The sequence below is a fragment of the Ochotona curzoniae genome, unplaced genomic scaffold (assembly GCF_017591425.1).
Source record: "Ochotona curzoniae isolate NIBS_2020 unplaced genomic scaffold, NIBS_Ocur_1.0 contig_64, whole genome shotgun sequence".
In the NCBI taxonomy this organism is placed as follows: domain Eukaryota; kingdom Metazoa; phylum Chordata; class Mammalia; order Lagomorpha; family Ochotonidae; genus Ochotona; species Ochotona curzoniae.
In genome coordinates this window covers 23236610-23264599 of record NW_024466502.1, presented here as the reverse complement: position 1 = coordinate 23264599, position 27990 = coordinate 23236610, and the positions used below count along the sequence as shown (strand labels likewise).

General features: G+C 42.8%; 2 protein-coding genes across 4 annotated transcripts; one reads left to right on the top strand and one right to left on the bottom strand.

Moving 5' to 3' along the window:
* The first annotated feature begins 630 nt into the window (after positions 1-630).
* Positions 631-8680, top strand: CLN5 (CLN5 intracellular trafficking protein). Its single transcript, XM_040991275.1, has 4 exons — positions 631-820; positions 3328-3493; positions 3976-4201; positions 6633-8680. The coding sequence occupies exons 1-4, from the start codon at positions 642-644 to the stop codon at positions 7142-7144; spliced, it is 1083 nt and encodes a 360-aa protein (XP_040847209.1). The 5' UTR covers positions 631-641; the 3' UTR covers positions 7145-8680.
* Positions 8681-11230: 2550 nt separating this feature from the next.
* FBXL3 (F-box and leucine rich repeat protein 3) lies at positions 11231-27890 on the bottom strand. 3 transcript variants are annotated; one of them, XM_040991270.1, is made up of 5 exons: positions 27808-27890; positions 23048-23393; positions 20798-20920; positions 16684-16855; positions 11231-13688 (listed from the first exon to the last, which is right to left on the bottom strand). In XM_040991270.1, exons 2-5 carry the CDS (start codon positions 23390-23392, stop codon positions 13045-13047), a joined length of 1284 nt encoding a protein of 427 aa, XP_040847204.1. In that variant the 5' UTR covers position 23393; positions 27808-27890; the 3' UTR covers positions 11231-13044. The 3 variants fall into 3 exon arrangements, with proteins under 3 accessions (XP_040847204.1, XP_040847206.1, XP_040847205.1); XM_040991272.1 differs by lacking the exon at positions 27808-27890 and having other exon boundaries at positions 23192-24228; XM_040991271.1 differs by lacking the exon at positions 27808-27890 and having other exon boundaries at positions 16684-16792; positions 23048-24225.
* Positions 27891-27990: the final 100 nt, after the last annotated feature.

Genomic DNA, 27990 nt, shown 5'->3' with positions numbered 1-27990 from the left:
AGTCTCAGTGTGATGCCATGGCAGCCTGCCTCAGTGACCCCATGCTTAGGTCTGGACTGTTGGGGCCTAGTGCGGAAGCTCAGGCCTAATAAAGGCTTTCCGTCCATTTCATGAACAGTGGGAAAAAGTTTCTGTCCTCAAGGAGTTATTTACAGAGTTGATAAACTGTTCCCAACAGAAGCAAACAGAAAGGTGTACAAGGTGTACTGGCACTCACACCTGTGGAACGTGCGCGTGGCTGGCTCCGTCTGCAGAGCCTTAGTCACTACCCGTGACTGCCCGACTCTTCCTCGTTCATTTGTATGTTTGTGGACACCCAATCCGGGCGTCGCGGGGCCCGGGGAGGGCTACCAGTGCCACGCTGGAGAATCCAAACAAGGGCAAAATCTGAAGTGTTTGGTGGTTGGGGTCTGGTTTCGGGGTGACTGGGACAAAGTCAGGGGGACTTTTCTCCCCGCCCCCAGAACATCTCTCACCTGGAACCTGAGGCCAGGCCTTGCCTGAGAAGCAAGCCCCTCAAAGCCTGGACGGGCTTCCCGGGAACAGCGTGGCCGCGGGGGCCGCGCGACGAGCCGTCACGCGCCCAGGAGCAGCCCTGCCGCCCGCGCCTCAGGCCGGGGCGGGCCGGCGCGCCGCTGCGCATGCTCGGCCGGAAGTGCGGGAGCCGCGCGATGGCGCAGGCCGGGCGCGCCGAGCCGGGGAGCCTGGGCCGGCGGCCCGCGTTCCGGGGACTCCCGCCGTGCGCCTGGGGCCTCGTGCTGCTCTGGCTGACGGCGACTGCGGGCGACCCTGCCCGGCGCCACTGGCCGGTTCCCTACAAGTGAGTGGGCGACGCGCGGAGCCCTGTGGGCCCGGGGGTGGGGAAGGGGATCCTCGGGGACGCCCTCCACCTCCGGGCGAGGGGCGCAAGGCTGAGGAGCGCCGGGGCCCGGCCGGGGCGCGCCCCCTTGGACGAGAAAGGAGACTGAAGTCTTCCGGTGACCGCCTTCCCGGAGGCTTGGGCAGGCGATGGCGTCAGGGTCGCGTGCAGGACTTTGCGCCGGGTCCTGTCGTTCGTTCTCGTGGTGCTGGGCTCTGACGGCCCTAGGGTCGCAGCTGCCATACGAGCTTGGGGCAAGTGCCAGACAGCTGTGCGCCCACCCGGCGTGAGAACGCAGGAACGGGGGCGGCGGGGCCCTCGTAGGTTTGTGGGCGACCCCAAACGCCATCCCTCCCAGCTGTGGTCCGCCCCGGGAGGCCGCGTGTTCTTGTTCACCGCGCGGGTTTGCTTTGCTCCCAACCCACCTCCCCCTTCCAAGCCTTTTTATGTCTGATGTGAAATGGTAACTTTGAGGTTGAAGTTGATTTTCTCAGACATATTAATAAAATGATATTCGTTAAGGAAAGAAGGAGAAGATCCATAGATCTGCAACTTTTTGACTAGCAGAGCCGAGTTTGAGTTCTTGCCACATCTTTCGAAGTTTCGTGTGATTAAGTGTGTGCTGTCATCCAGCCTCCTCATACTTAAGCTATGCTCTTAAAACTGTCCTTGACCGAAAACAGATTTATGCCGTGGGCCCAGGAAGCCCAGGTGCAGTTATACTTTTGTTGAACTTGCTTAAGTGCCTGTGACACCGTGTTCCCCAGCCTCAAACACTGGGGGAGTTGTTAGTGCTTTCAGTGAACATCATGGTTTCGGGCTCGTCAAATGCACGATTCGTGTCGACGTGCTGGGGCTGTGAAACAGGACATCTGGCTAGGACCTTGGGGATGGTGGGTTTTGGGGGGACAAAGGCTAGTTCTCATTTTGCTTTCTATTCCAGCGGCAAGTGCCAAAGGTGAGCCCACCACCGTTGAGTTGAATTCTTGTGTAGCCCTCCACAACCTCAGCTCTGCTGCAGCCGTCTTAGGCCCCGTTTTCTTGCCTGCTTTGTGCTTTCTTGCGCTCACCTCCTAAAGCAGCCGTAATTTGGAATCTGTCCCCCCTATAATTCGTGAAATGAAGTTTACTGTCCGTTCACTTCTGCCGCTTAGGGCTCTTTCCAGCTCGCCGCTCGCGTAGTCTGCCTCTAGGTGGTGCTGTTCACAGTTTCTTAGCAACAAAATAACAGCCCTTGCTTGCCTCCCCGCCTGCACACCTGCCCTGCCGCTTCAATTCTGCTTTCTACACCTGCTGGAGCTCCTTCAAATGCCCTGTGGCTGAAAGTATTCCTTTCTCCCCCTTTCTGCCCTCGCTTTCTTTTTTAAAAGATATTTATTATTTTATTGCAAGGCATATATACAGAGAGTAGGAGGAACAGGATGATCTTCCATCCATTGATTTCACTCCCCAAGCCACCACAACTGCTGGTGCTGAACTGATCTGAAGCCTGGAGCTTCATCCGGGTCTCCCATGTGGATGTAGGGTCCCAAGGCTTTGGGCCATCCTCTGCTGCTTTCCCAGACCACAGGAAGGAGTCTGGATAGGAAGCGGAGCTACCTGAAATGGAACCGGCGCCCATATGGGATCTAAGCGCATTCAAGGCGAGGACTTTAACCACTAGGCTACTGCGCTGGGTCCTGCCCTTATTTTCTTTACAAGTACTTCTAAAAACTAAGCTAGGTCTTTATTTCTTTAACCTCACTGTCCCTACCTATCGCATGCCGAATAAAACTCTCACCTGCCTCTTCTTGTTTCATGCCTTCCCAGACCCTGCCCCCAGGCCAAACAACCAAAGAAGCAGTGTCTTAATGTTTGTTTCTCTCCTTCTGGTAGAGTGCCCTGCTCAGAATGTAACCTCACTAAGTAGTGAGTGAATGTATGTTGGCTAATTCTTCAGTAAGCATAGAAGATACTCTGTTTAATCATAACTTGAACAATCTTAATGTATGAATTGTTTGGAAGACTGAACACATTGAGGACTACTCATTTCTTCTGTAAACATTTGTACATCATTTTTATTTTGATGAGCCTTTTGTTTACAGTCCTCCGTCTGTTCCAGGGAGGGAATGGGGCGGGTGTGGTTGTCAGTGTGCTTTTTATCGATTGTTGAAAGATTATTCACAGGATCACAAGTAAAATGTATACTCCTTCCCTTTGTTTCCATAAAGAATTTATTCCAAGATTCCGCACAAATACAACTCTCTAACAGGAAATGGGGCAGCGCTTATTTGTGACCTGTGCGTGGCCTCCCATAGACTTCTAGTCATGCCTGGATCACTTAGGCGCTTCATACAAGGTGATGCTGTAGGCCCAAGCCATGAGTCTGTTCCCTGAGACTGCCTGATTAAAAATTGGATTCTAAAATGGGAAAGAAAAAATGATTTCTGGTTGAGTTAATGCCTTCTTTTTTTTTTTTTCTTTGTTAGACGCTTTTCCTTTCGTCCAGAGCCAGATCCATATTGTCAAGCCAAGTACACCTTCTGTCCAACCGGCTCTGCCATCCCAGTGATGAAAGATGATGATGTCATCGACGTCTTTCGGCTGCAAGCTCCAGTGTGGGAATTTAAATACGGAGACCTCCTGGGACATCTGGTGAGGGTGCATCTTGATTTTGTAACTTTGGACAATGGATTTGAGGGAGTAATCACTTATCTGATGGTTTTTACGTGACATTTTCCCATGTTCTTCCTAGAATATTTAAAATGAGTAATCAAAAGCAGATCCTGCTTTGTAGACTTGGCAGGAACAAATATAATAGCTTTAATCCCTTGTAAAATAACTCATCTGAATCCAATTCCTGTGACCCGGCACCTGGCCGCAAGGGAGGTAAGAGTTCCTGCCTGAGACTGGCTTGCAGTACTCACTCAGAGGCAGGAGGAGATGAAATGACAGGTGCACCTATGAGCTGAAGTGTCCCGAACCAGGGCCGATGGGGCCCAAGCTGGTGGGTGGACACAGGAAGGGCAGCAGCACTGCCTAGGCATTTGGGGTCAAGCACGTTTGCTCCCACCGGGTTCTCTGGACCCACAGGAACTTCACAGCCATGTTTCTCTACATCTGTGATTTTCACACAGAAAATCATGCACGATGCCATCGGATTCAGGAGTACGCTGACTGGCAAGAACTATACAATGGAATGGTATGAGCTTTTCCAGCTTGGCAATTGCACGTTTCCTCACCTCCGACCTGAAATGAATGCCCCTTTCTGGTGTAATCAAGGAGCTGCCTGCTTTTTCGAAGGAATTGATGATCTCCACTGGAAGGAAAATGGGACGTTAGTTCTAGTAGCGACCATATCAGGTAAGCTTCAAAAATATGGGTGATTACATCAATACTCATATACCCCCCAAACACACACAAAACCACTTCTGTTGAGTCATTTCTGCAATGATCTAACGGGTCATTTGTAAAATGTCCTCCTGGAACCAGCCTTTTTATTGCTGCAGAAGTTCACCCATGAGTGAAGAGTGGCCCAGCTTTTGCTCTATTTCCATTACAAAAAGAAATGTTAAAATGCTTTCTACAGTTAAATGTTCCAGATAACACGGGGGAAGGAATCCATAAAATGCCCAGGTAAAGGACCTGTTGACTCAACCTCAACATAAATTGTTCAGTAGCAATTAACTATCATACTGAGGAATCCTAGCTACTGTTGATAAGAACCTACTGTGGGTCTAGCCTTGTTCTGGGCATTCTGTGTATCTTCATGGCCAGCCCCTGAGCCAGGTACTGTTATTTTTACCCTTTTATAGAGGGGAATACAGGGACACAGAGGGGCTAAGTAGGTGCGACCGCAGTCTTGACAGTCAAACCTCGGAGACCATCCTCTAAACAAGCTACCCCAAGGATTGTGATCTCCAGCAGAGCAGTGCAGGAGTGGACCTCAGGGATGTTCGGTTCAGTTGGATTTGTTGGGAAGTTGTGCTGAAGTAGTTGGAATTTGGCTGCATGTGCTGTGCTGCTGGGTAGTGATGAAACGAGTTCAGCAAGAATGTCCTCAGTAACATGTTGGGTGACCCTTGGCTCATTGCCTTGTTGCATAGAATGAGGATGAATCAGCCCTTTTGTTTTAGAGGTCAGGCATTTGTTCACCCACGTGGTTTATCAAGTGCTGTGTCATGGTTTTCCCCTGAAGAGTGGGAACATCTGAAAGGACAGCACTATTTGTGATCAGTATTCATTGACCACTAAGACTTGAGGAGGTGATTGTGCATCCCACTTGTAAAGCTTTTTATAAGTCATATTGAGTGGTGTAAGTCACAGTTCAGTGGGGAGAGTAAAGTCCCCAATTTCCTTCTGCAAATAAGGATTTAAGGCTTAACCAGGTAACCTGACTATGATGACCACAGAGCTGGGATTGGTACAGTCAGGCCTAGAATTGGGGTCTTTTAACTGAATACACCATTACTATTTCCTCATCTTTCCTCCTGCTTCCTAATCCATGTGCCCCAAGTCATCCCAATAATATGAAATTCCACCTGTTTTTTAGAAACGCTCAGTGAACTAAATAGCTACTCTTTGATTGTTAGCCAAGTCACATCTCTCCCTTCTCCATTTTACCTGAATTGTTATCTAAAAGTTCCTCCTTCTGACATAAATGATTAAATGAACAAGCAATCACTGTTTCCTCTAAAAGTTTACAATAGGCCAGCACTTAAGTCTTTTAAGCCCTCCATCTGCCTTGTAATTCATCCTGTTCACTGACCTCTCTTCATGTTACAAAATAGTGCTTTGCAGCACAGCAGTGGCTTATCTCTTTAGTACATCAGTGGCTTTTCCAAGTTGAACACTTCTAAGAATAGTATCCCCAGTTCTAAGAAAACAGGCTTTAGAATACTCCACTATTTTGATTCCATAAAATCAATATTAGCAGTCACTATCCATTTTACAAAATACAAGTATTTTATGTAGTCAGGTTGGAGTAACCAAAGAAAGTTTTGTACACAGTGACAAAGGGAAATGCTACAAATTCTGACTTTGTTAGGGGGTATAAATTCCCAGACAAGGCTGTAACCAACCGAGTATGTTTTCTAAGGTGATAAGAGAGAGGATTAGACACTATGGAGTCTTAGGCAATCCACCAAGTTGGCCAAAGACGTTTCCTGTTTAGTTAGTTCATTAGAAGAGCATGTTGGGTAGGATGGTGATTAGCTGCATCCCACACCTGGTGCAGGTACAGGAGGACCACGGACATAGCACAGGTTCAGGGTGGCCAGGGCATGGTGCACCTTGGGACGTTGGTAGGCCGGTCTGTATGTAGTCTTGGTCCACAGTGCACACATCATGCTTGGCTACAGAAAAACCCTACCATTTGTCCTGTTTTCCCAAAAGGGTTTCCATACACTCATCTCTTCTTCCGCACAGTTCTTCCCTTGCTTTCCGTTTCTCTTTTGCCTTTGATTCCAAGACTGTTTGAGAAAAAGACATCCTTCATTTGTATAGTCTTTCTTTGACTATAGCTAGAGAATGGTTAATTATAATGATTACAGAATTAGTATAGAAGACTTCTCTATTCCCATTATATCCAGTGTTTACAGTTCAGCAACCATGAAAAATGAAATACAAAGTGGTTGAACTTGGATTTGTATTGTGACATGTGCATTTGGAAGTTCAAAAACTAGTTTTTATTCATATGCATACATAGTTTTAAGTAGATCAGAGCCTTTTACTGAAAAATACCATGATTTGCTTTGTTATTCACACGGATGATTTTTTTTCTTTTTTTTACTAGGGGATATATTTAACAAAATGGCAAAATGGGTGAGAAAGGACAATGAAACAGGGATTTACTACGAGACATGGACTGTGCAAGCCAGCCCCGAGAGGGGGGCAGAAACGTGGTTTGACTCCTACGACTGTTCCAAATTTGTGTTAAGGACATATGAGAAGTTGGCTGAGCTTGGAGCAAAATTCAAGAAGATAGAAACCAACTACACAAGAATATTTCTTTACAGTACAGAACCTACTTACTTGGGAAACGAAACATCTATTTTTGGGCCAACAGGAAACAAGACTCTTGCTTCAGCCATAAAAAAATTTTATTATCCCTTCAAACCGCATTTATCTATCAAAGACTTTCTGTTGAATCTCCTGAAAATTTTTGATTCAGTGGTTCTACACAGACAGTTCTACTTGTTTTATAATTTTGAATACTGGTTTTTACCTATGAAGTTTCCATTTGTTAGAATAACATACGAAGAAATCCCTTTACCTGACAAAAAACCAATGCTGCCTGCTTTATGAAACCTGAATTCTACTGTTTGCCCTCCCGCCACCAGCATCTCGTGTCAGCGGCTAGGTTTACATTTGGTGATTTCTCAGCCTTTCACCCTGGAGCAGAACTGTGAAAAAGCACACAGCGGCAGAATTGCTGCACCTAACTTCTCAGGGCTTGACTCTCAAGAGAAATGGAAATGCTTCCTCTCCTGGCAGAAGCAAGCATGCTTTGTGATCCGGATTTCAACTCCCATGCCTTTGCTAATATGGAGAATTGTGCCTTGCATTAGACATGTACAGTCTTTGGAGCCAGCATTTTTAAAGTTGTGGGTATTGGTGTGCCAAGATTTCTTAGATATCCCCAACATTTTCATGGTGGGAACTGTTTTTTGTGGAGTGATACAACTTTTCATATGGTGTGTTCACACTTCGATTTTTTAAAAAATGGCTATGCCAGCTTGCCCCTGTTACAGGTCCAGTAATCCAGCATTCCATTACTTGAACTTGAGCATGTGCGCTTCCAGATGTGAAGAATAGTGTTAAAGAGCAGGAACTCTCATCCGAACTAGTAGTTAACTGGGTTTTGTGATTTGAAGCAACTTCTCTCAGCCTGCTTCCTGATCCTTAAAATCTGTCAGGATTGCTGTCAAGATTGAAGTCATGATTGTCTGGCATCATAAGGTCACAATCAGTGGTAGCAACGATTAATCAAAAAAAATTTGTCATTCCTGATCTTGCCTAATGTAGTCTATGTGCCAGCCCTTCCAGAGTTTTGTAAGTTCCTGACTTTGAGCTGACAAGCATAGCACATCAGCAATTCCACATACATCCAGGACATGGAAGAATCTGCAGACACGGCTAGGTAAACAGGTACCTTATGATCTCCCACTGCTTTCCACAGCTTCCCTACCTCCAGCACATTTGCAAAAGATGCTTTTGATAAGGAGTTCCAAGTAGCTGTGCTTCCCTTACAGCCATCACATGAATTGTGAACATCCTGTAAGTGTTTGATGATCAGCTGCAAGTTTTCCTGCCGGTCGGCGTGAGATCCTGGAGCAGAAGCCGAGAAGACAGCCAGCGTTTACTGTGAATATACCAGTGACACTGTTCAGCTTCAGTTGTTTGCTTCCTGAGAGGCGATTATCCCTGAGTCTCCCAGAATGCCTCATCACAGTATTTTCCTGATCCAAATGAGTTGCAGCCCAGGAAGGCTAAGCGACTGTTCCCTGGCTCCCCAGCTGGTAGTTTAATGTAGTTCATTTTGACTCAGTTTCTGCTAGCTGAATCAGTTGCACCATACAGGCATTACAGTCAAGGTATAATCCTCCGTCCACTGACTGTCCACCACGTGGTCCTGTCTGTGAGGAGATAAGTACGGAGACTGAGAGGCAGGATTTCATTTTAAAAGCAATTTGTTGAAGCCTCTTGTTTCTGCTGAATCTAATAAAATGTGGGCTTGTATTCCATATGCCTTTGTTGTTATTTGTCTGGGAATTCATAATTATTGTTCAGGAGTCACCACCAGCTTGAGAAGTGCTGAGCTATACCATGCTAATGCATGGAGGTGGAGTCCTCAGACACATAGTGAGGACCCAACCTCGCTGCCTCCTGTTTAACCTGTGGACTGCCTAAATCAATTCCCAATTAATCTGCAAAATTCTCAGACCATGTCACAAGAAACCTTAATCTCCACATTGTCCTCACCTGCTGGCTACACATGGCACAATACCAACTTCTGCCAGATTCTTCGAACTGCCCTGGGGAAACAGTAAGATGACCAAGATCCTTATACCAAGTTTATGTCAACAGGAAAATACAGAATTACATCTGTACAAGGAACTTGACTTTTAAAGCAAGAATCAAATAAGGAAAAAATCAATAAGAATCAAAGAAGGAAAAAAGGCTGTGAAGGGAGCAAGTTTGGCCTAGCAGCTGAAATGCTAGCATCTTGTCAGAGTAGCTGGACTCCTGACTGCAGCTCCTGCTGGAGAGCACCTCGGGGGCAGCATAGGGTGGTCCATGCCCCCATCAGGTTCCTGGCAACCCAGAGACCTCGAGTGAGCCCTGTTTCACTGGATTTGGACCCCGCTGGCAGGCTAGTAGACCCTCAGCCTGCCACTCAAATATTTTAAATTAAAAGAAAAAAATCCAAGATGTTTCATTGTTCCTGAGAATATTAATAACTGGAGAGATTATGTAAAGGTAGCACATAGATTCAGGTCGAACACGAACCAGTGCCCAGATGGGATCCCAGCACCTGCAAGGCAAGGATTTAGCCACTGAGCCATCATGTCAGAACCTCCTACGGACATAGTAACAGCAATATCACTAAACTTCATCTCTCCACAATTTTTTGAAATGCCATCTGTCCTCATTAATCTGACCCAATAATAAGTACGTACAAAAAGTGCTATATAATGCATGGTTGCAATTGGAGAACAATGGTCAAAATGTAAATAAATACTGATAAACATTTGGAACCCATAGTACTGGAATCTTTCCAAATGAGGGGGAGGGGCTGGCTCAGTGGTGTTACTTGGTTAATCCTCCCTCTGTAGCATTAGCATCCCAAATAAGCATCAGTTTGTGTTCATTTCTGCACTTCCAAGCCAGCTCTGTTTAAGCAGTGGAGGATGGCCCAAGTCCTTGGGATCTGCATCCACATGGGAGACCAGAAAGCAGCTCTATTCTCTCGGTTTCAGATCGGCTCAGCTCTGTCCACTGCAGCCATCTGGGGAGTGAACCACCAGATTGAAAACTTTTTTTCTCTCTCCTCTGTACAAATCTTTCAAATGAAAAAAAAAAAAAAAAACAAACAACGGAGTGGCGCCCGCAAGCCTTAGGGAGTTCTATAGTTTCTACTGTGGCTGCCCATAGTCCAGGACCATACTCCTTTGATACTGCAGTGTTTCAAAACGCACAGTGTGCTTTCTCCCTGCTTTGAAAGGCAAAATTTGCCCTTCCTGGTTCAATCAGGTTTCTGTTCTTCAAACCTTTCTAGATTTCTTTAAACCAAGTATGGAGTGGACATTCAGCTGGTTCAGACACTCATGGCACATGCTGGAGCATCTTGGTGTGATGCCAGCCTCTACTCTGACTCCCAAGTTCCTGTTCATGCAGACACTGGGAGGTACAAGTGATTGCTTAAGTCACTGGGGTTGCTGCGAGACCTCGCTGTATCCCAGCTGCTGGTTTTTGCCAGCCCAAGCACTTGAGGAATGAACCATCAATGGAAGCTCCTGCAACTAAAAACTTCAGAAGGTAAGGTAGCCCAGGTCTTTGGCCCCTGCACCCACTTGGAGATGCAGAAGCTCCTGGCTCCGTTTCAGATCAGCCCAGCTCTGGCCACAGCAACCATTTGTGGAATGAGCCGGGAAATCCCTGATCTCTCCTGCTTTCTCTGTAACTCTACCTTTCAAATAAATAAATTGAAATGCTTCTGAAATGTCTCTTAAGTTATCCTGAATGGAGGATCTTTTCTTTTTAAAGATTTATTTTTATTATTTTTTTTATTGGAAAGGCGGGATCCCGGGCATGCAAGGCGAGGACCTTTAACCACTTGCGCCACCGTGCCGGGCCCTGGAGGATCTTTTCTTAGTGTAATGTTTTAATCAATTAACCTTTTAAAATGTTTAGTTTTTTTAAAAATTTATTTTTATTATTATTTTTTATTGGAAAGGCGGATATATAGAGAGGAGAGACAGAGAGGAAGATCTTCTGTCTGATGATTCACTCCCCAAGTGAGCGCAACGGGCCGATACTATGCCGATCCGAAGCCAGGAGCCTCTTCTGGGTCTCCCACGCAGGTGCAGGGTCCCAAAGCTTTGGGCCGTCCTCGACTGCTTTCCCGGGCCACAGGCAGGGAGCTGGAAGGGAAGCGGGGCTGCCGGGATTAGAACCGGCGCCCATATGGGATCCTGGGCGTGCAAGGCGAGGGTCTTAACCACTGCGCCACCGCGCCGGGCCCTAAAATGTTTAGTTTTATAAGCATCAGCTTATTTCATTAAACATTCACTAAAGAGATTTAAAACTAAAGCCACAAATTTCTAAATTAACAAATTTTAAAGTCAAATAATGGGTGTATCTTGGTAGTTTGTAAAAATAACACAACAGTATTAGCAACTATCTTTATTTTCAAATTGATAAAAGCATTTAACATGTACTTTACAGTATAAACAAATTTAGTGCTATGCATTTTACTTATAAAGTGACAAAGTATTTCAAGCATTATATACTTCAATTTGTACAAAAACTAAATTTTCAAATAAAGCTTTGGTTATTAGTAGAACTGATTATGTACTGTCAAATCCATTTTCCAAAGTTGTTTAAGGAGAAAAAAAAGGCCATCATCCACTATAACAGATAATGTACAATCAAAGGTCTTTACTACTTATCAATAGGGGAAATAATAAAATAATTTATTTTACCTTTCAAGTCTGTATCAACTTTTTCTCATTTTTATGTGGCAGCAGGATAAAATACCATTATTTTTGAAAAGCATACTTTATAAAGAAAATATTTCATTCTTAGGAAGGTCTTCTATTTAAGACTCTTAGCTTCCATAACTATCGAGACACTTTGTAAGTCACACATTGCAAGTATTACTGTATTCCACGAGGAGTAAATCATTGCTAATTTATCTTAGGAAGGGAATAACTGTTAGCAATAGAGCCCAGAATCAACACTTACAGAATTTCCAAAAAGAAAGAAATATGGCCCCAAACTTTGTAGTTTTACAGACTCTAAAATGCATGGATTACCCTTATTCATATGAAAGTAATATAAAATGCTACTTAAATAATATAAAAATCAGTTCAACCAAATTAACAATCACAAAACTGCAATATTTTTCTATTAAATTTTTCCAGTTCACTGAGCAATATTTATTTACTTGAAAATATGATTATGAACTTAAACACAGCCTCTTTAAAATTTACCGTTTATACTAAACTGTACAGTGGCGCTCCTTTTATGGTTTTTAAAATTCTACTTAAAACTATATAATTCCAAAATGGAAAAAAAGACCCATCACTAAAATTCACTGGGAACTAGTATTCTTTCTTGGAAACAACTTATAAACATTTTAAAGTTCCATCCTTAATTATTTCAATTTGGCTTTTTAAAGTAGATAAGCTGTTCATTTTGATTACTGTATAATACTTCAGAACTAGTTTAAACAAAAGATAAAGAAAATCAAAGAGAAATGGTAAAGCATTCCTTACTTTTTACATACAATACCTCAAGTGCCACATACAAAGTGACATCACAGAAAAGAACTTAAATGGTTTAGCAGATTACAGAGCAAACCTAGAGTTTTATACAAACCTAAACACTGTCTCCCTTATATTCCATCTATTTTTCTTGTAATTTGACCTTGGCTCTGTGTATTAACCACTGTGTGACATGTTTTCTAAGGGTTCCAATTACTTCTTTAAACTGCTTTGTAACATTTGAGAACATTCAATCTTTTTCATTAGATATGATATATCCTACATTTTTCTCACAAAAATGCTCACTTTCCTGAGCTATATTAAACACCTTATAACAGGTGTATGTATAACTGAAGACCCTAAAATATCAAGTTTACATTTTTAAAAAATGCATAGAGAACGTAACATTTCAAAAAACCTATTAGTGCTCGTTTTTTGGATATTAAAATATATAGGTTTTGTATCCTTCAGACAGTAAACTGTTTAATCTTTATAACTGGTTATTACTTCCACATCTGAAACTGCTTTTTGGAAATTTGATTGCTGTTATGCTGAAGAAACAAATGGAGTTTTCTGAAACAATCCTTACATACTCAACTGAAGTTGCCAAATTTCTTTGCCACAAAACAGAATTATGTCAGAACTACAGCAAATAAACTTACAATACATAGGCTTGAAGTTAAGGTGCTATTTGACATGCCCTGTATCATGCGGTCTTTACCAAGTGGGCATCATGTCTGGAAACCACACCCTACCAAGATGCTTAGACACTTCCCAATGAATCTGCTCCAAATTATACTTTTGATCAGGAATCAATACTTCTTCCATAATGGATAACTGAGACAGGCGGCCACCACACATCTTCACAAATTCAACAAAGGCACTACATGAGACTTCACATTCCCCCAGTCCAATGGCTGACAAGTTTTTGCAACGTTCTGCGATGCGAATCAATTCTTCATCAAGTGGTCGTAATCCATTAGCACACACTACTAATTCAACTAGCCTAGGGCAGGTCATTCCCACACGGCCAAGCACATCCTTGCTGACTGATCTCCCAAAGTAAAGATGGGTAGCAGGTATTTCATAACGAAAGAATGGGTCAAATTCCTCTTCATATAAAAAAAAATACATCACTAAGTTCACTTTGGGTGAATGTTTGATGAAAGCATCCCAGCTGCTCTTCTGAATGGTGTGGAAGTGTGTCTGCCCAGGATTCTCACTGACCACATCAATGCGCAAATGTTCTAACCGAACATGCTTTTCAGAAGACAAAGCAAGTAGCAACTCATCACTTAGTAAGTGGTAGTTCAGGGCCAGTTCCCGTAAGCCATGACACTGATCAGCCACGCAGAGGATACCTTGGAAGAAAAACACAATTATTTCCAAGTTATTATACAAGTTCATCTGCTCAAAACTTTAACCATGAACATATCCCACAAAATTCTGCTGTATTTCCCTTACCACAAAGCTATGCATGATTAGTTGTAAAATTGGATTATGAGATAAATCATAAGCATCTACAATTACAGATTTTCTAAAATTGAACCAACTGAAAATTCTAATGAAATTCACTTACCAACTCAGAAAAATCGTAACTAGAAAGTGTGTCATTTCAAATTATCCCAGGACTAAGTTTATCCCAGTAATATCAGCATTGTTTATAAAATAATTATCATTAACACTAAACCTACAACTTAAATGAGAAAAATTGCATTATTACCCTAACAGGTTAGACTTATTTTGAAATCCAAACCCTGATGCTAATAAAAAGACATTACCATATGCAACTGATTTACATAATGAAATGTATAAAATAAAATGTTTCCTTCAAATAATTAAGACTAATTGTTAACAGTATATAAAAAGCTTATTGGACTCAGCACAGTAGCCCAGTGGCTATAGTCCTTGATTTGCATTCGCCAGAATCCCAACTGGGCACTGGTTTGTATCCTGGGTGCTCCACTTCTCATCATCCTCCCTGCTTACGGCCTGGGAAAGCTGTTGAGGATAGCCCAAATGGGCCTGCACCTACATGGGAGGCCTGGAAGATGTTCCTGGCTGCTATCTTTAGACTGGCTCAGCTCTAGCTGTTGCAGCCACTTGGGGAGTGAACCAGGCGATGGAAAATCTTTCTATCTCTCCTTCCCTCTGTAAATCTTCCTTTCCAATAAAAATAAATAAACCTTTAAAAAATAACATCAAATTTTTAACAAAAATACTATGGTCTCACTAGGTAAAAGAAGCAAAGATAACCAACAAACCCCATTATTGGAAATACATATTATGACACTAAAAACTTTAGCATACCCAGAAAGCGTTCCAGACATAGTTTTCTATACTTAGTGTACCATGTTTCCTAAATATCCAAAACTTCAACTCTAGCAACAGATGATTGCCAAAGAGTCATACTTGATCACTAAAGTGACCTTGCCTAAGAATCCTATCCCAAAAGGCACTCTGTAATAGCTGATAAATAACATACTCAATACATCTCTTAAATCAAGGGGAAAAATACAGTATTGTGTTTTTCTGTAAACAGTAAACTACTGTTTACTGTCAAATATAACTAGATACCAGATACCCACCAATACTGAAAATAAATCTAGAAAACCAGTTACTTCTAATTTAGAAGTTGAGGCAGCTAGCTCAAAATATTTAAACTGGACTAATAACACAGGCTTAAATGACTCTTACATTCATACATTTACTGCTTATAAAAGGTAAAGGCCACCACAAGATAAAAACTTGGCAGCAATGGGAGAAGATAAAATAGAAAAACTCAGTCACTCGGAGGAGAGCCATCACAAGAGGAAGGAACTGATAACAGTGCTCTAGTATTCAGCTACTGCTGTGTCTCTCCAAGAGGCACGTACGTCTTCTGTAAAGGGAACACATACCATTCTCTGCAGTCTCCAGAAGGTTGATTTACAGACAACACATGCAAAATAGTAATCAAAAATGAAAATGGACTTTGAGGTATCATTTATTAACTACTAAGGGGGTTACAGAAGCTTAATACTAAAAACACTTCTGATATTCCATGCCCTAACACCTGCCATCTGTGAATAGAAGATGCCATGCCCATGATTATGTTTTATCTGTGGCACAGCTGACCACATAAAAATATTATCTGGTCTAATCACATGAGCCCCTTTAGAAAGTTTTTCTTCTGGCACTGCAGCATAGAAAGAGATCTGAACGAGGAGAGTTTTAGTGCAAAGTCCAGTGAGACATTTTAGAGCACAGAGCTACTGGAATTTAACACACAGCTCTGAAGTTCCAGAGACACCCAGAATAGGAGGCACTAACATATGTATCACAACCTAAAGCCAACGAAGATGAAATCACCCACAGTACAAAAAAGTTACACAGAACACAAGTGAAATATCACAATGTAAGGGGTGAAAGAACAGAAGGAAAATCATAAAGAAATATCAGGAATTTAATAACAAAAAAGAATAGTTATTAAGTATCAAAATTAATACAGACAATATGATGACTACATGAAATGGGGGGCCAGTTTAATAAAATGTTCAGTGGAGCAGGTAATAGTACATAATTTCAACTTAGAAAAACTGTCCAAATATGTAAAATACAATGAAAACATGTGAATATGTTCAGTTTTAAATTAAAATCTCATGTGGTTATATTCAATTAAAAATATTACCAAGTGACACTTCTTTCTCCTTCCTGAACAATTTCTGCAAAAGCCATCAGATGGGGCCAATTTACACTATGCTATCCGAACCCAAGTGCATATGCGAGAGAACACTGAGCTCACTGCGTTGGACACCAGGGCTCTGAGGCCTTTACACAAGGAGGCAAATGCTATGACCTCCTGAGCACTACAGAAGCACACGGGTCAGACTCACCGCAGAATAGGAGGACAATTAAAACAACTATCACAGAGCTGAAACTAAAGGCTGCACTCTAGCCAGATAAAAGGGGCTCAACATTTTTAACAAGTGAGAAAGGGGAGAAAAAAAAAATTTAGAGTATTCCACAGCACACAATGTATTTAACACCACAGAAAGGTACAAACTGAAAACACGTGCAGTAAAAGCTGCACGTGAGTACAACAAATAAAGAGATAGCCAGAGGTCAAGGTACAGAAGACCTTGCACAGTATGAGGCTATGAATACAGACTTAACTCCCACAAGCTGACATACACAGTACACAATAAGATAATCAAGGTCACATGGGAAACAGCTGTCAAAACATGCTCTTCCTTCTATTTCATTACCATCTCCCTAGCAGATGAAGCTAGGAAAACACAGCAGTGAACTCTGGATAGTCCCATTAGCAACGTCCTTGTGGGAGACTAGGGGAAAAAAAGCAAATAACTTTCATACCTGCTGGAGAGACATGTGGACAGCTGCTCATCTTCAGCAGCTTGAGTGTATCACTGTTGTTGGCGACCAACACCTTGAGGGAGGGATCATCCACAGGGGTGTCATCTATCTTAAGCGAGGACAGGGATTTGGAATTTACAAACACAACCGTCAGTGCAGAGATAAAGTGAGACTGAAAAGCAAAAAAATAAATAAATAAAACACTTTTCATTTTTACATCTGATCAATTAGTAGTTTTTAATACAAGTGACACATATGAATCCTAATTATGTATTTCACAAGTGTATTGGGGGAAGCAACTCTTCAATGTGCTGTGGCAGGAGGAATCTTTACAAAGTCCAGAATACATGTGTTCTATGAAAAATTTTATAATATTCCATAGCAAAAATCCTCAAGTTCTTTGTTCCCCCCGCCCCCACTATCTTCTTAAAGCACTCTCTTAAGGGAACTTACTGCTGTCTTGGAGAAGAAGATTTCTATCCTGGGGAGGTTACAGGGGACACCAAGGCCTAGGAACCTCAATCACAGCACCCACTGGTAAGTCAAAGAGCGATGAGGAACTCCAGTTGAGAACACCTTTCAGGTGCTTCATCAAATACGAAACCCTTTTTTAATCTATAATTCCAAGCTATACAGCACTGAACGTTAAAAATAGTAATAACTACTGACACAATCATTCAAAAAAATTAGTTGCCTACCAACCCAAACCCCATGCAAGACTGATTTGGAATACAGAAGCTCACTTAAAATTTTATTCTAACATCAAAACTGTACTTAAATACAATTCCACTTTTAAGACTTGCCCAGATACATTAAAATTACCTATAATATCTTCAAGTCTTCTATTTGGTTTTAATGTACTCTGTTTACAAATATACCAATGAGAACCATTCAACTGACCATGTATGTGTATGCGATAGGGATACAGAATCATCTCTCCTCACATTTGCATCAGGGATTTCTTTCCCCAATTCCTAATTTCATTCCCTGAATTAGTTTTGGTAAAAAAACATTTTCCCCACATTCTTTAGTTCTTTCAGGATTTGCAAAATATGGCAGCACCTTATTTCAATCTTCTACGAAAGCCAGAGAAGGAAACGATTAAGCTTCTGCTTGGCACTAGCATCCATTACGACCATAAGCATGCAAGCCAGCAAGCACTCCAGTTCCAGTCCCCGCTGCTCCACTTTCTACCCAGCTCCCTGCTAACACACCAGAGCCAAGCAGAGATGGCCTGAGTTGGAGGGTTCCTGCTCTCCCATGAGACTCAGAATTCCAGGTACCTGGACTCAGCCCAGCTCAGCCCTGGCCAATGTGTCCATCTGGGCAGTGAACCAGCACAGATAAAAGATTTTTTTCTCTTGTTCTGAAATTCTGCCTTCCAAATTAAAAACTTTTTTTTTAATTAAAAAGGAGGGGACAGATATCCCTGCTGATCCAAAGATCTCGAACTGTAATAGTACCACATATTTGCACAATGATAATCCTGGTTAATAACAAAAGAGAAAATTACGTTCAATCTAGCTTTTAATATAGTACACAAGAGTAATTGAAAAAGTTCATGGAAAATGGATTAAAAGTTGAAGCAGGGCCCAGTGTGGTAGCCTAGGGACTAAATCCTTGCCCTCCACACAATGGGATCCTATATGGGTACCAGTTTGTATCCTGGTTGCTCCACTTCCCTTCCAGCTCCCTGCTTGTGGCATGGACCTTGCACCTGCATGGGAGAACCAGAAGAAGCTCCTGGTTCCTGATCACTTCAAGCTTACATGGGGAGTAAACCAGCAGATAGAAAATCCTTCTGTCTCTCCTTCTCTCTGTAAATCTGACCTTCCAATAAAAATAAATACATCTTTAAACAAAAAAGGTTGAAGCAGGTACAGTGGCATAGACTGCTAATCCTCTGTCTACAGCACAGGCATCCCAATTGAACCCAGCTGCTCCACCTCCCATCCACCTCCCTGCTAACGACCTGGTAAGGCAGTGGACTATACAGCCCAAAGCCTTGGGACTCTGCACCCAAAGTGGGAGACCCTTAGGAAGCTCCTGGCTCCTGGCTTCAGATCAGCTCAGCTCAGGCTGTTGTAGCCACTTGGGGAGTGAGTCAGCAGCTGCAAGATCTTTCTCTCTGTAAATGTGCCTTTCCAATGTAAATAAACAAATCTTCAAAAATTTTTTTTTTACTTATTTGAAAGGCAGTGTGATAGAGGGGGAGAAACACACAGAAAGAGATCTTCCATTTGCTGGTTCACTCCCCAAACGGCTCTGACAGCCAGGTCTGGAGCAGTCCAAAGCCAGGAGCCCTCTTAGTCTCATGTTGTCAGAGATCCAAGCACGTGGGTCATCTGCTGCTGCTTTCCTAGCACATTAGCAGGAAGCTGAGGTGGATGGAAAGTGGACCAGCTAGCACCCAAACCATTACCTCCATATGCAATGTCAGCATCACAAGCAGTTTAACGCGCTGTGCCACAATGCAACATGTACTTAGGACCTTAAAAAAAACAGATGCTCTTGCCCACATCCTTTATTTAACACCAGGAGAAAACATGTTCAGATTTAATGAAGCTTTTTTTTTTTGGAGAAGCAGAAAGACCAAGACAGAGAATGCACTTTGGAAAATCAATTGAATAACTTTAAAAACCAACTGGCAATATATTTGCTTACTACCAAAAACTCCAGCACCTGGGTTAAAATATATCTAAATTTAGTAATATTACTTTCTCAAACCATATCAGCAAATTAAACGGATAGCTATTTAAAAAGGTATTTATACTTTAAATATGTGTTGTGTTCAGAAAAGGAAACCATCAAATTACTATTTGCTATCACTCAGCACCAGCAGCCTTTCTCAGCTATCTCTAAAAACACATCCTTCTTTTCCATTTTCACAGTAGTGTGAGACAGGCTAATGTTAAAATCACACAAGATCGGGCCCGGCGTGGTGGCGTAACAGCTGGGGTCCTTGACTACATGTGCTGGGATGCCATGTGGGCACTAGTTCTAATCCCAGCAGCCCTGCTTCCCATCCAGCTCCCTGCTTGTGGCCTGGGAAAGCAGTCAAGAACAGCCCAAGCCCTTGGGACCCTCCACCCATGTGGGACATCCCAAGGAAGCTCCTGGCTCGCTGCTTTGGACAGCACAGCTTTGGCCAATGGGGCCACTTGGAGAGTGAATCAACGGACGGAAGATCTTCCTCTCTGTCTCTCTTCCCTCTGTATAGCTGACGTTTTCCAATAAAAATAAATAAATATTTTTAAAAAAATCACACAAGATCATGTTAAAATATACAATAATACATTTAACACTCTGCAAAAATAGTTACCTAAGTAAAACCTATACACTGAAGAATACTCCAGAATAAATCCTTACATTTTGTAAGCAGGCCATCTCTGCATTCAATGCTGCCCTGCTCTGCTTAGCTTTGATTTTAATTTCACCAATCTGTTCTGAAAGTCCTAAAGATTCACCTGTGGAATCTTTTCTAATATGCTTGTTTCCCACCTTTTTTTACTTACTTTACTTTAAGCACTTTTTTCTCCTATTTTTACATTTATATTTATTTTTATTGGAAAGGAAGATCTACAAAGAAAAGAAGACACAAGGATCCTCCATCCACTGGTTCACTCCCCAAGCAGCTGTAACAGCCAGAGCTGAGCTCATCTGAGGTCAGGAGCCAGGAGCTTCTTCTGGGTATCCCAGATGGGTGCAGGGTTTCAAGACTTTGGGCCACAGTCCACTGCTTTCCCAGGCTACAAGCAGAGAGAACGGTGAGAAATGGAGCAGTCGGAACACAAACCAGCACCCATATGGGAGTCTGGCGCTTGAAGGGAGATTAGCCAATCGAGCCATTGTGCAGGGCCCCTTTTAGCACTTCCTACAGCATCCTCTGTGAAACCATTTACCCTTTATTTAGCCTTAGCAAAGAAACAGCACAAATTGATTTTTTAAAACCTTTTTTAAAAATAGCATCATCTCTCAACATTCTAAACAGTAACTGGCTTTCCATCACATGTACTGCTACTGTTTTTCTTTACATTCTCCTAGAATCTGAAAACATGGCAGGTTTTCACCAAACACCTCTGTTAACAGCTAATAAAACAAAATCGGCAGATACCTTTGGTAAATCCATAAAGCTTGGCCGAGCAGTTGAAATAAGCCCAAGTGTTTTTAAAGAACAATTCACAAGTTGTGATAATATATCACAAGCTGCTTCAGCTGACTCTTTGCTGCTGTCCACCTTAGAAAAGAAAACAACTTTCACTCTCACACATATTTGCAACTTTGTGCTTAGCTCTACAAAAGCAACAAACACATTTGTTAGTCTACTGCACTGTAATGTAAAGAACATTCTTTTAATCTATAAATTCAGCCACTTCTGAGTCTCCTGAAAAACAAGCGTAATTGTAAAAGCAGCTTCCATTGTAACACATATATTTAATCTTGAGATAACTTTTAAGTTGATTTATTCAAAACTGACTACATAATTCATGGACTAATTAGTTTTTAGTATTTGAAAAATAATTCTGCCTATCTGGTAGATTAATAACACACGTAAACACAATGTTTACGGTGCACATTTCAAGGCACTAGGAACTGAATAACTGACTACTCAGACTGTTCAGATGGATCACAACACGGTACCCATCATTAATTAGCTTTCAATGGAAAGACAAACATACAGTAAAATGAAGGTGGACAGCCAGTAAAGCATGAAAATGTGAAACAAGAAGTAGTTGCTCTCACACATTCTCCTGCCTGGACATCCCCAGAGAGACAGGTGATAGGACCAAAAACTCCCTCCAGGAGTTTCTAATACATTAGTTGTTCCCAAAGCCCAAAAGCATTGCAAACAAAACATTCAAAAGTAATATCAATTATGTGTAGATTCATATATAATACTTTATCCCACAGGGTTTCCAGTAGTAAAGCTAAGACTAACTTATATTACAATTTGAGGACTACAAGTTTCTTAACCCCTGGCAGCTCACCTAAGGCAGTTCCCAGAGCAGGAGCAGTAGCACCACCTGGATGCTTGTTAACATGTGCAAAATGTCGTATTTAGCCAAACCAACTCAGTCACAAATTTCCAAGGTGAGAACCAGCTGACTTTACAAGCCCTTTACGTGGTTGTGTGGCACAAAAGTTTGAGAACCACTATTCAGACATAACTAACTACATGCCTCTTTGGTCTACACTCTATGATAACATATATTTTCAGGCAAGCCCAGAGGTGGCTCTTTTCCGGTACATAAATCAGAAGTTATTTCTCCAGGAAGATAAACAACACCTAAACTGAGTAGTTTTAGGAGGATTATTCAAGCTGGGACAACTGAATTGTGTCACAAAACTATAAAAGAATAAAACTGACCTAGTCAATTTACTGGATGGAATTGGCTTTAAGATCTAGAGGAGTGTATTCTATTCTTTTATAGCATTTACATTAGAACAGTCAATACAACTCAGGAATGACTGAAACCAATGAGAAATTTCTTTCAATTTCTTCCCTAAATACCAAATGAAGTGTTCCTGAATGTCTGCTCTCTCCACCAGTACCTTATCCTTGCCCACATTTACGGTTAACTACCCACCGCATTTTCTAATTGCTATATTTGGCAAGTGCCTTTGTGCATTTTTCTGGGAGGGCTGTAGAATACCCAACCAATACAATACCCCTTGGATAGACAAGACTCAGCAAGTAATAATAACCTAAGAGGAAACGCCATACTTAGAGGGAAGACAAGCCTTTAGTTACGGGGAAAACTTCTACGTTAAGGCCCATTGCTTACAGGTCTAACTCAGGCAGCTTAACATCCCAAAATGCCACCCCACCTCATTTATCTCATCACTGCATGATTTTTCAATAGTGTCCCTTCCAGCAATGAAAACAAAAGACTTTCTCTTTTGATATTTTTCCAGGTATAATTCTCTCTATAATATATTCATCAAAATCTTCTGTATGAAGTTTCTTTGCTTTCTCTATATTCAAAACAAGCAAAAATCAGTCCTTGTTAGGTAGCTGTGGAAGTCAAATACTATCCAATCAAAATTTCCCTGATTTTTATTTACTACATATTCTTCTTTCCTCAAGTTGGTAATAAGTCACTGTTGTTAACAGCTGGTCAACAGTTTATGCTTATTCAATGTCTACCTTTGCTCTCTCAACTTTCTGATAATTACAGGTTAATAACGTAGCTCCAATAAACAACCACCCTTATTTGTGAGTGCTTCTAAGGAATCTAATAATTTTAAATTTTCAAGTATTTCCCCCTAAAAGACAAATATTTTAAAGATGTGAGATGTACTGGTTTATATCATGAGTCACTAAAAATGGTTTCTTTTCCAAAAGAAGGAGTTAAAGTATTACCTTGAAGCTGACATACTGTAGATGGTTCGAGTGTCTTTTAATAATCTGTTTGATCAGCTCTGGATGGGTGGCTTTCAAATAAGATGTGGCTGGCTGATTCAGTTCAAATTCAAAACATCTCCACAAGTCAGGCATGTGAAATACCTGGTTCCAGTTGCGGCAAACTTGCGAAGCATGAGCCCGATCAAGAAGAGGCAAATACTTAAACACATGGAGGATAATGTCCTGCAGGAGATTGCCCCAGTCACAGTTGGGAGAACGCTCACTTGTAGTCCTCAGTTTCTTGGAGTTCTCTGCAGGACCTTCCTCTGATGAATTAAGATTGCTATCTCTTCCTCGTTTCATCCTAGTCAGAAAAATGCATCATTTTTTAAATTATTACACATACTTTCAATATACTCAAAAAACCTCATCCATCTGTCAAAGAAATGTTTGTGTTGATGTAGGCAAACATAAATACTAAGAACTAGAATAAGAATTTAAGGATATTATCAAACCAAAATCTAATGAAAAATACCAACGGAGACCAACCAAAGTTGTACAAATGTCCTACAGTTTTAGCAGGTGTTTTCAAGAGGCAAAATCTATCACGGCTTTGAATCGAAACCAAGAATGTGCATCTCAACCACTAAGTAGTCAATTAACTAAAATGAATACAAGAGGGAACTAAAGGTGCTTGAGAGTCCTCTGAGGACATGTGCTGTAGTTCCTGAATCTCGGGAGAGGCTGTGAATTAAAGCAAGCTAGCAGAGCTTCCACACTCCCAACTGTGATGTGTGTCACTGCTGGACATTCTGACCCTCTATTCAAAAACACCAAAGCCATACCTGCCACCTGCCACGCATGCAGTGCTGACTGCCGCTGCTCATCTTCTAAGGCACTACTTACTGTCGCAATGTTTCTCTATTTCTGAATGACTTCTGTATTACCTTCATTTCACTTGTTTCTTTTCAAGAATCTTTTAATGATCTAATAACATTATGGTCAAATAAAATGGGATCTGGAAAAGGGTCCTACTTTTTATTGGCTACATAACTCAGAAAATTATTTGACTTTCCTGGGCTCTGGTTTATAAAAGGGGCATAAGATAAGCAGTTTTGGGACCAGGCCAACAGCTCAAATGCTAATTCTCCACTTGCAGGTGCCAGGATCCCAGGGGATCTGGAGTCTTGGCTGCTCTGCTTCCCATGCAGCTGCCTGCTGGTAGCCTGGAAGAGCACTCTGCCCACGTGGGAGACCCAGAAGAGGCTCCTGGCTGCTGGCTTCGGATCAGTTCAGCTCTGGCTGCTGCAGCAGTTTTGGGGGTGAGCCAGCACATGCAGGACTTCTGTCTCTCTTCTCTGTAAATCTGCCTTGCCAATAAAAATTAATTCCTAAAAAAAGAAGTTTCTGTAAAGAATTAAATATTAGGGTTTCTAAAAGATCAGTGAACTCTAACACAGAAAAGCAGTCCAGTTTTAAAGAGCAGAGCACAGTAAGAAGAAGTTTCTCCCAGAACACAGAGAATAAGCCTTTTCTTTTCATGGGGTGTGTGCTGGTGTGTACATATGGGGCGGAAAACAAGCTTGTATATGATAAATACAAACTAGAAACAGATTCCCCAAGTAACTATTCCTGTTAATTTGGGATTTTTTTTTTTTTTGGCACAACGCTTTTCCTATCTACGTTTCACACATTCTTGTTTAACATCAGTTAAACATCAGCATTATAGTAATTTTTTTAAAATCTTGATTTGTTACTTGGACAAGTATAGGTGGTTTTATAGTGAGGTAACTCTACATCCCTACTGGTACTCATATTCAGTTTAGAGCCCACAACACTTTGGTTTCCAGGAAGCAGTTCTGGCAGACAGTGGCATGGACCTAGCTTTGACTTCAAAGCCTACTGAAGGCTTTGTGGCCCACCTCTCTTATGGTATGTTAGTACATAAAAATGTCTAAATCCCCTGTGGGATAAAGGATGTTCATGTGATTGACTGCAAATCAGGTGTGTCTATATACTTTATGCACTCAGAAGTTAGCAAAACTTGTGGAGGAGCTCAAGGCTGTAGGGCAGAAGCAGGACAGCAGAGCCCAGAGGCCTGCATGTACAACAAACTGCCTATTCTTCATCGCTCTTTCTTATACTGCTGCCCATTCAAGTACGGGGAAAGGAAGGAAGAAAACAGCAACGAAGCTGACAACAAAAGGGTAGTTTCATGAAAGACAGCCTGCCTGAATTTTACAGACATTTTTCAAAGTTGACTCGACAAGCAGTAGTAATCTACAGTGTAATCTTTATTTAGATGTAGGCACTCATTTGAAAGACAGAGTGCGATGGAGAGTCAGATGAGAGATCTCAATCTGCTGGTTCACTCCCCACAGGACTGCAGGTTGGGGCAGGCTCGAGCCAGGGACCAAGAACCTTCTGCAGGTCCAGCCCACGCACCAAACAGATTGAAGTAACTGACCCATTATCTGCTGCTCCCCAGGCATACGAGCAAGCAGCTGGACTGCAAGCATTCCTTCCACACAGCACTTTGGCTCAGGACACAACACCTGACTGTGCTTTTAATATAAAAAAAAAAAACTAATAGTAATATAATAATGTCCTAGTGGAGGTACAGAGAACTCTGTCATGATGGCCCATTTTCATGCTTTACTTACTCTGAAGGCTCACTTTGGTTTTAGCCTATGCAATCTGGGTCAGGGAACAGAGTCTGCTATCTAGGTTTACACTTTTATCTTTTCTATCATAAACTGCTAATAATTTTGACAGAGGTTCAAAAAATACTAAAGCAGTTGTCTTAATTTTTACACATAAAATAACAAAGTGCTAATCACCTGTTCCCTGGAGAAATAATTTTTAAAAAACCCTCCTATAACAGGCTCCAGTTTCTCGCAAACGCACATGCCAGGAGGCAGAGCTGAGGGCTCTGGGTTGTTTCCAGGCTCCCAAGTGCAGCCCTAGTCCCGCCATGGCCACCACAGGCACTGGGACACATCGGCAGACCAAAACTCACTGCCTCTCTGCTTCTCAGAGTGATAAAATTTTCAAAAGCAAATGAGTAAGATTAACAGTCTTAGCTACACACTAATTTTGCTAATACTTGGTGGTTCTACCAATAGAAATCTCCTGTTTATCGTCCCATTTTGCAAGTACAGAGGGGAAAAGATGACAAACGTTTTTTTAAGTTCGCAACACTAAATGTGCATCTGCTGAAGCATATAAAAAGACCAGATGAGCACCAAGGCATTTTAAGCATTACTAGTTTATGAGTGATTGAAGAAAAAGTCTGGAAATCATTATCTTTTGTGACTGTAATGACATACTGCCACATGCTAAGCAATAGGCAATGACGTTAGGCCCCTCTACCTGCCTCATTTCAGAACAGAGGGACAAGCAGGCACCTAACAGAACCTTCAAATGGCAACTTTTTCCAAGCTGGCCTCATTTGTTCATACAAAAATTCATGCTGCTTCAAAAAAAAAAAAAAACAACTTCATTCAATGTTTACAAATGAAACTCTACTGTATAGAAAGTTAAACAATTTTTAAGCACCGGTCTACAAATTACATGCCCGCCTTTCTATCGCCTAGTTTGAGTCAACGTGAATGCACCCTCCCCATCTGAATCCAAAGTCTAAACTGAAGGATGAACATCAGTAACAGCTTCTACAGAACCTAAAGAATCTGTAAAACTCTGACCGTTTACTTTTATTCAAGTTTTCAGGGTTCCAAAAAATGCAGTGTTGACCACTACAGCTTTTGGTGAGAGGCTAATATCACCATTAGGTGCAAGAAAGCACAGGCACTGGTGAGCTAACTTGACATTCCTGAAAACTCTAGAAGGCGTAGTGAACTCAACCATCAATTACGAACAGCAGAGAACAGTGGCCGGGCATCCTTGCACGCACCCTTCTGTACAGCACTCATGCAGTTTCACTAGCAGTCTATTTGTATTTAGCTGTTTGGGCATCTCCGTCTGCACCAGAATCAAAATTAATATGTAATCTTTAACCAGAATACAATAAAACAAAAAGGAGAATATAGGGGCTAAAATGTGCCTACCGGTCCGATACAGACTCCTGGGAGACGATGACAGTATGTCAAGAATAACAAACTTCTTTTTTTTTTTTTTAGGGGAGGATTCTAGCAAGAGACAAGGGCCACCTTATTGGAACCATCAACAGCCAAACAGTCACCGCTCTCGCCAGCTTCCTTGGAGCTGCAGGCCCATCATTTCCTGGGCCGCTTCCCGATGCCCGGTTGCAACCCCAGGTAGCCAGCCCCGCACGCGGAGCCGAACGCGCGGCTACCCGGCCCAAGCGGACCAAGATTTCCACTGGACTACGCGGCGAGGGCGACCCCGCCCCGCGGCGCCACCTCCAAGGACGGGCTCTCCCTGACGTTTCCAGGCGCCCAGCTCTTGGCATGGGGGCGGGGTGCGGTTCTGACACCCTACTTTTTCTCCTTTCTCAAGCTGGCAGCAGAGCCCGGAGGCGCGCGAGCTCCCCGGTCCCGGCCACCACCCCCGTCCAGGGCCGCTGCCGCGCACGCACCACGCCTTGTTGACATGTTTTGAAGCAGGCACCGCGGGGAAACGCCCCCAAACCGGCTCCAAGGTCTGAGAGCCGCGCCCCGCGTGTCCTCGGCCCCCCGAGAGGAGCTGTCACCCGGCGCCCCCGGCCCTGCGCCCCCCGGCCCGCCCTCAGCCGCCCCGCCGACCCTCCCGGCCCCGCCGAGGCAGCGGGGGCTCCGGCTCCGCCCCTCCGCCGTTACCTGCTGCCGGGGGGCGGCTTGCCCCACACACCACCCCGGACTCCGGGGACGGCGGCGGTGGGTCCCGCGGCTCTCACATGAGGCCCCCGGGGACCCCCGCTTCGCGCTCCTGCGCCCGCGGCCCCCCGCGCTCCGCCCGCATCCGAGGCGCTGGTCCCCCGGCGGACGCCAACGCGGCTCCAC

Excerpts from the sequence above, each read along its gene's own strand:
- CLN5 (XM_040991275.1), top strand. The coding sequence starts at position 642 with ATGCTCGGCCGGAAGTGCGGGAGCCGCGCGATGGCGCAGGCCGGGCGC. Across the intron at positions 3,494-3,975 it reads GAGACCTCCTGGGACATCTG|AAAATCATGCACGATGCCAT; the intron begins GTGAGGGTGCAT and ends ATTTTCACACAG. Across the intron at positions 4,202-6,632 it reads TCTAGTAGCGACCATATCAG|GGGATATATTTAACAAAATG; the intron begins GTAAGCTTCAAA and ends TTTTTTTACTAG.
- FBXL3 (XM_040991270.1), bottom strand. The coding sequence starts at position 23,392 with ATGAAACGAGGAAGAGATAGCAATCTTAATTCATCAGAGGAAGGTCCT. Across the intron at positions 20,921-23,047 it reads TACAGTATGTCAGCTTCAAG|GTGGACAGCAGCAAAGAGTC; the intron begins GTAATACTTTAA and ends TTCTTTTCTAAG. Across the intron at positions 13,689-16,683 it reads TCCACATGTCTCTCCAGCAG|GTATCCTCTGCGTGGCTGAT; the intron begins GTATGAAAGTTA and ends TTTTCTTCCAAG.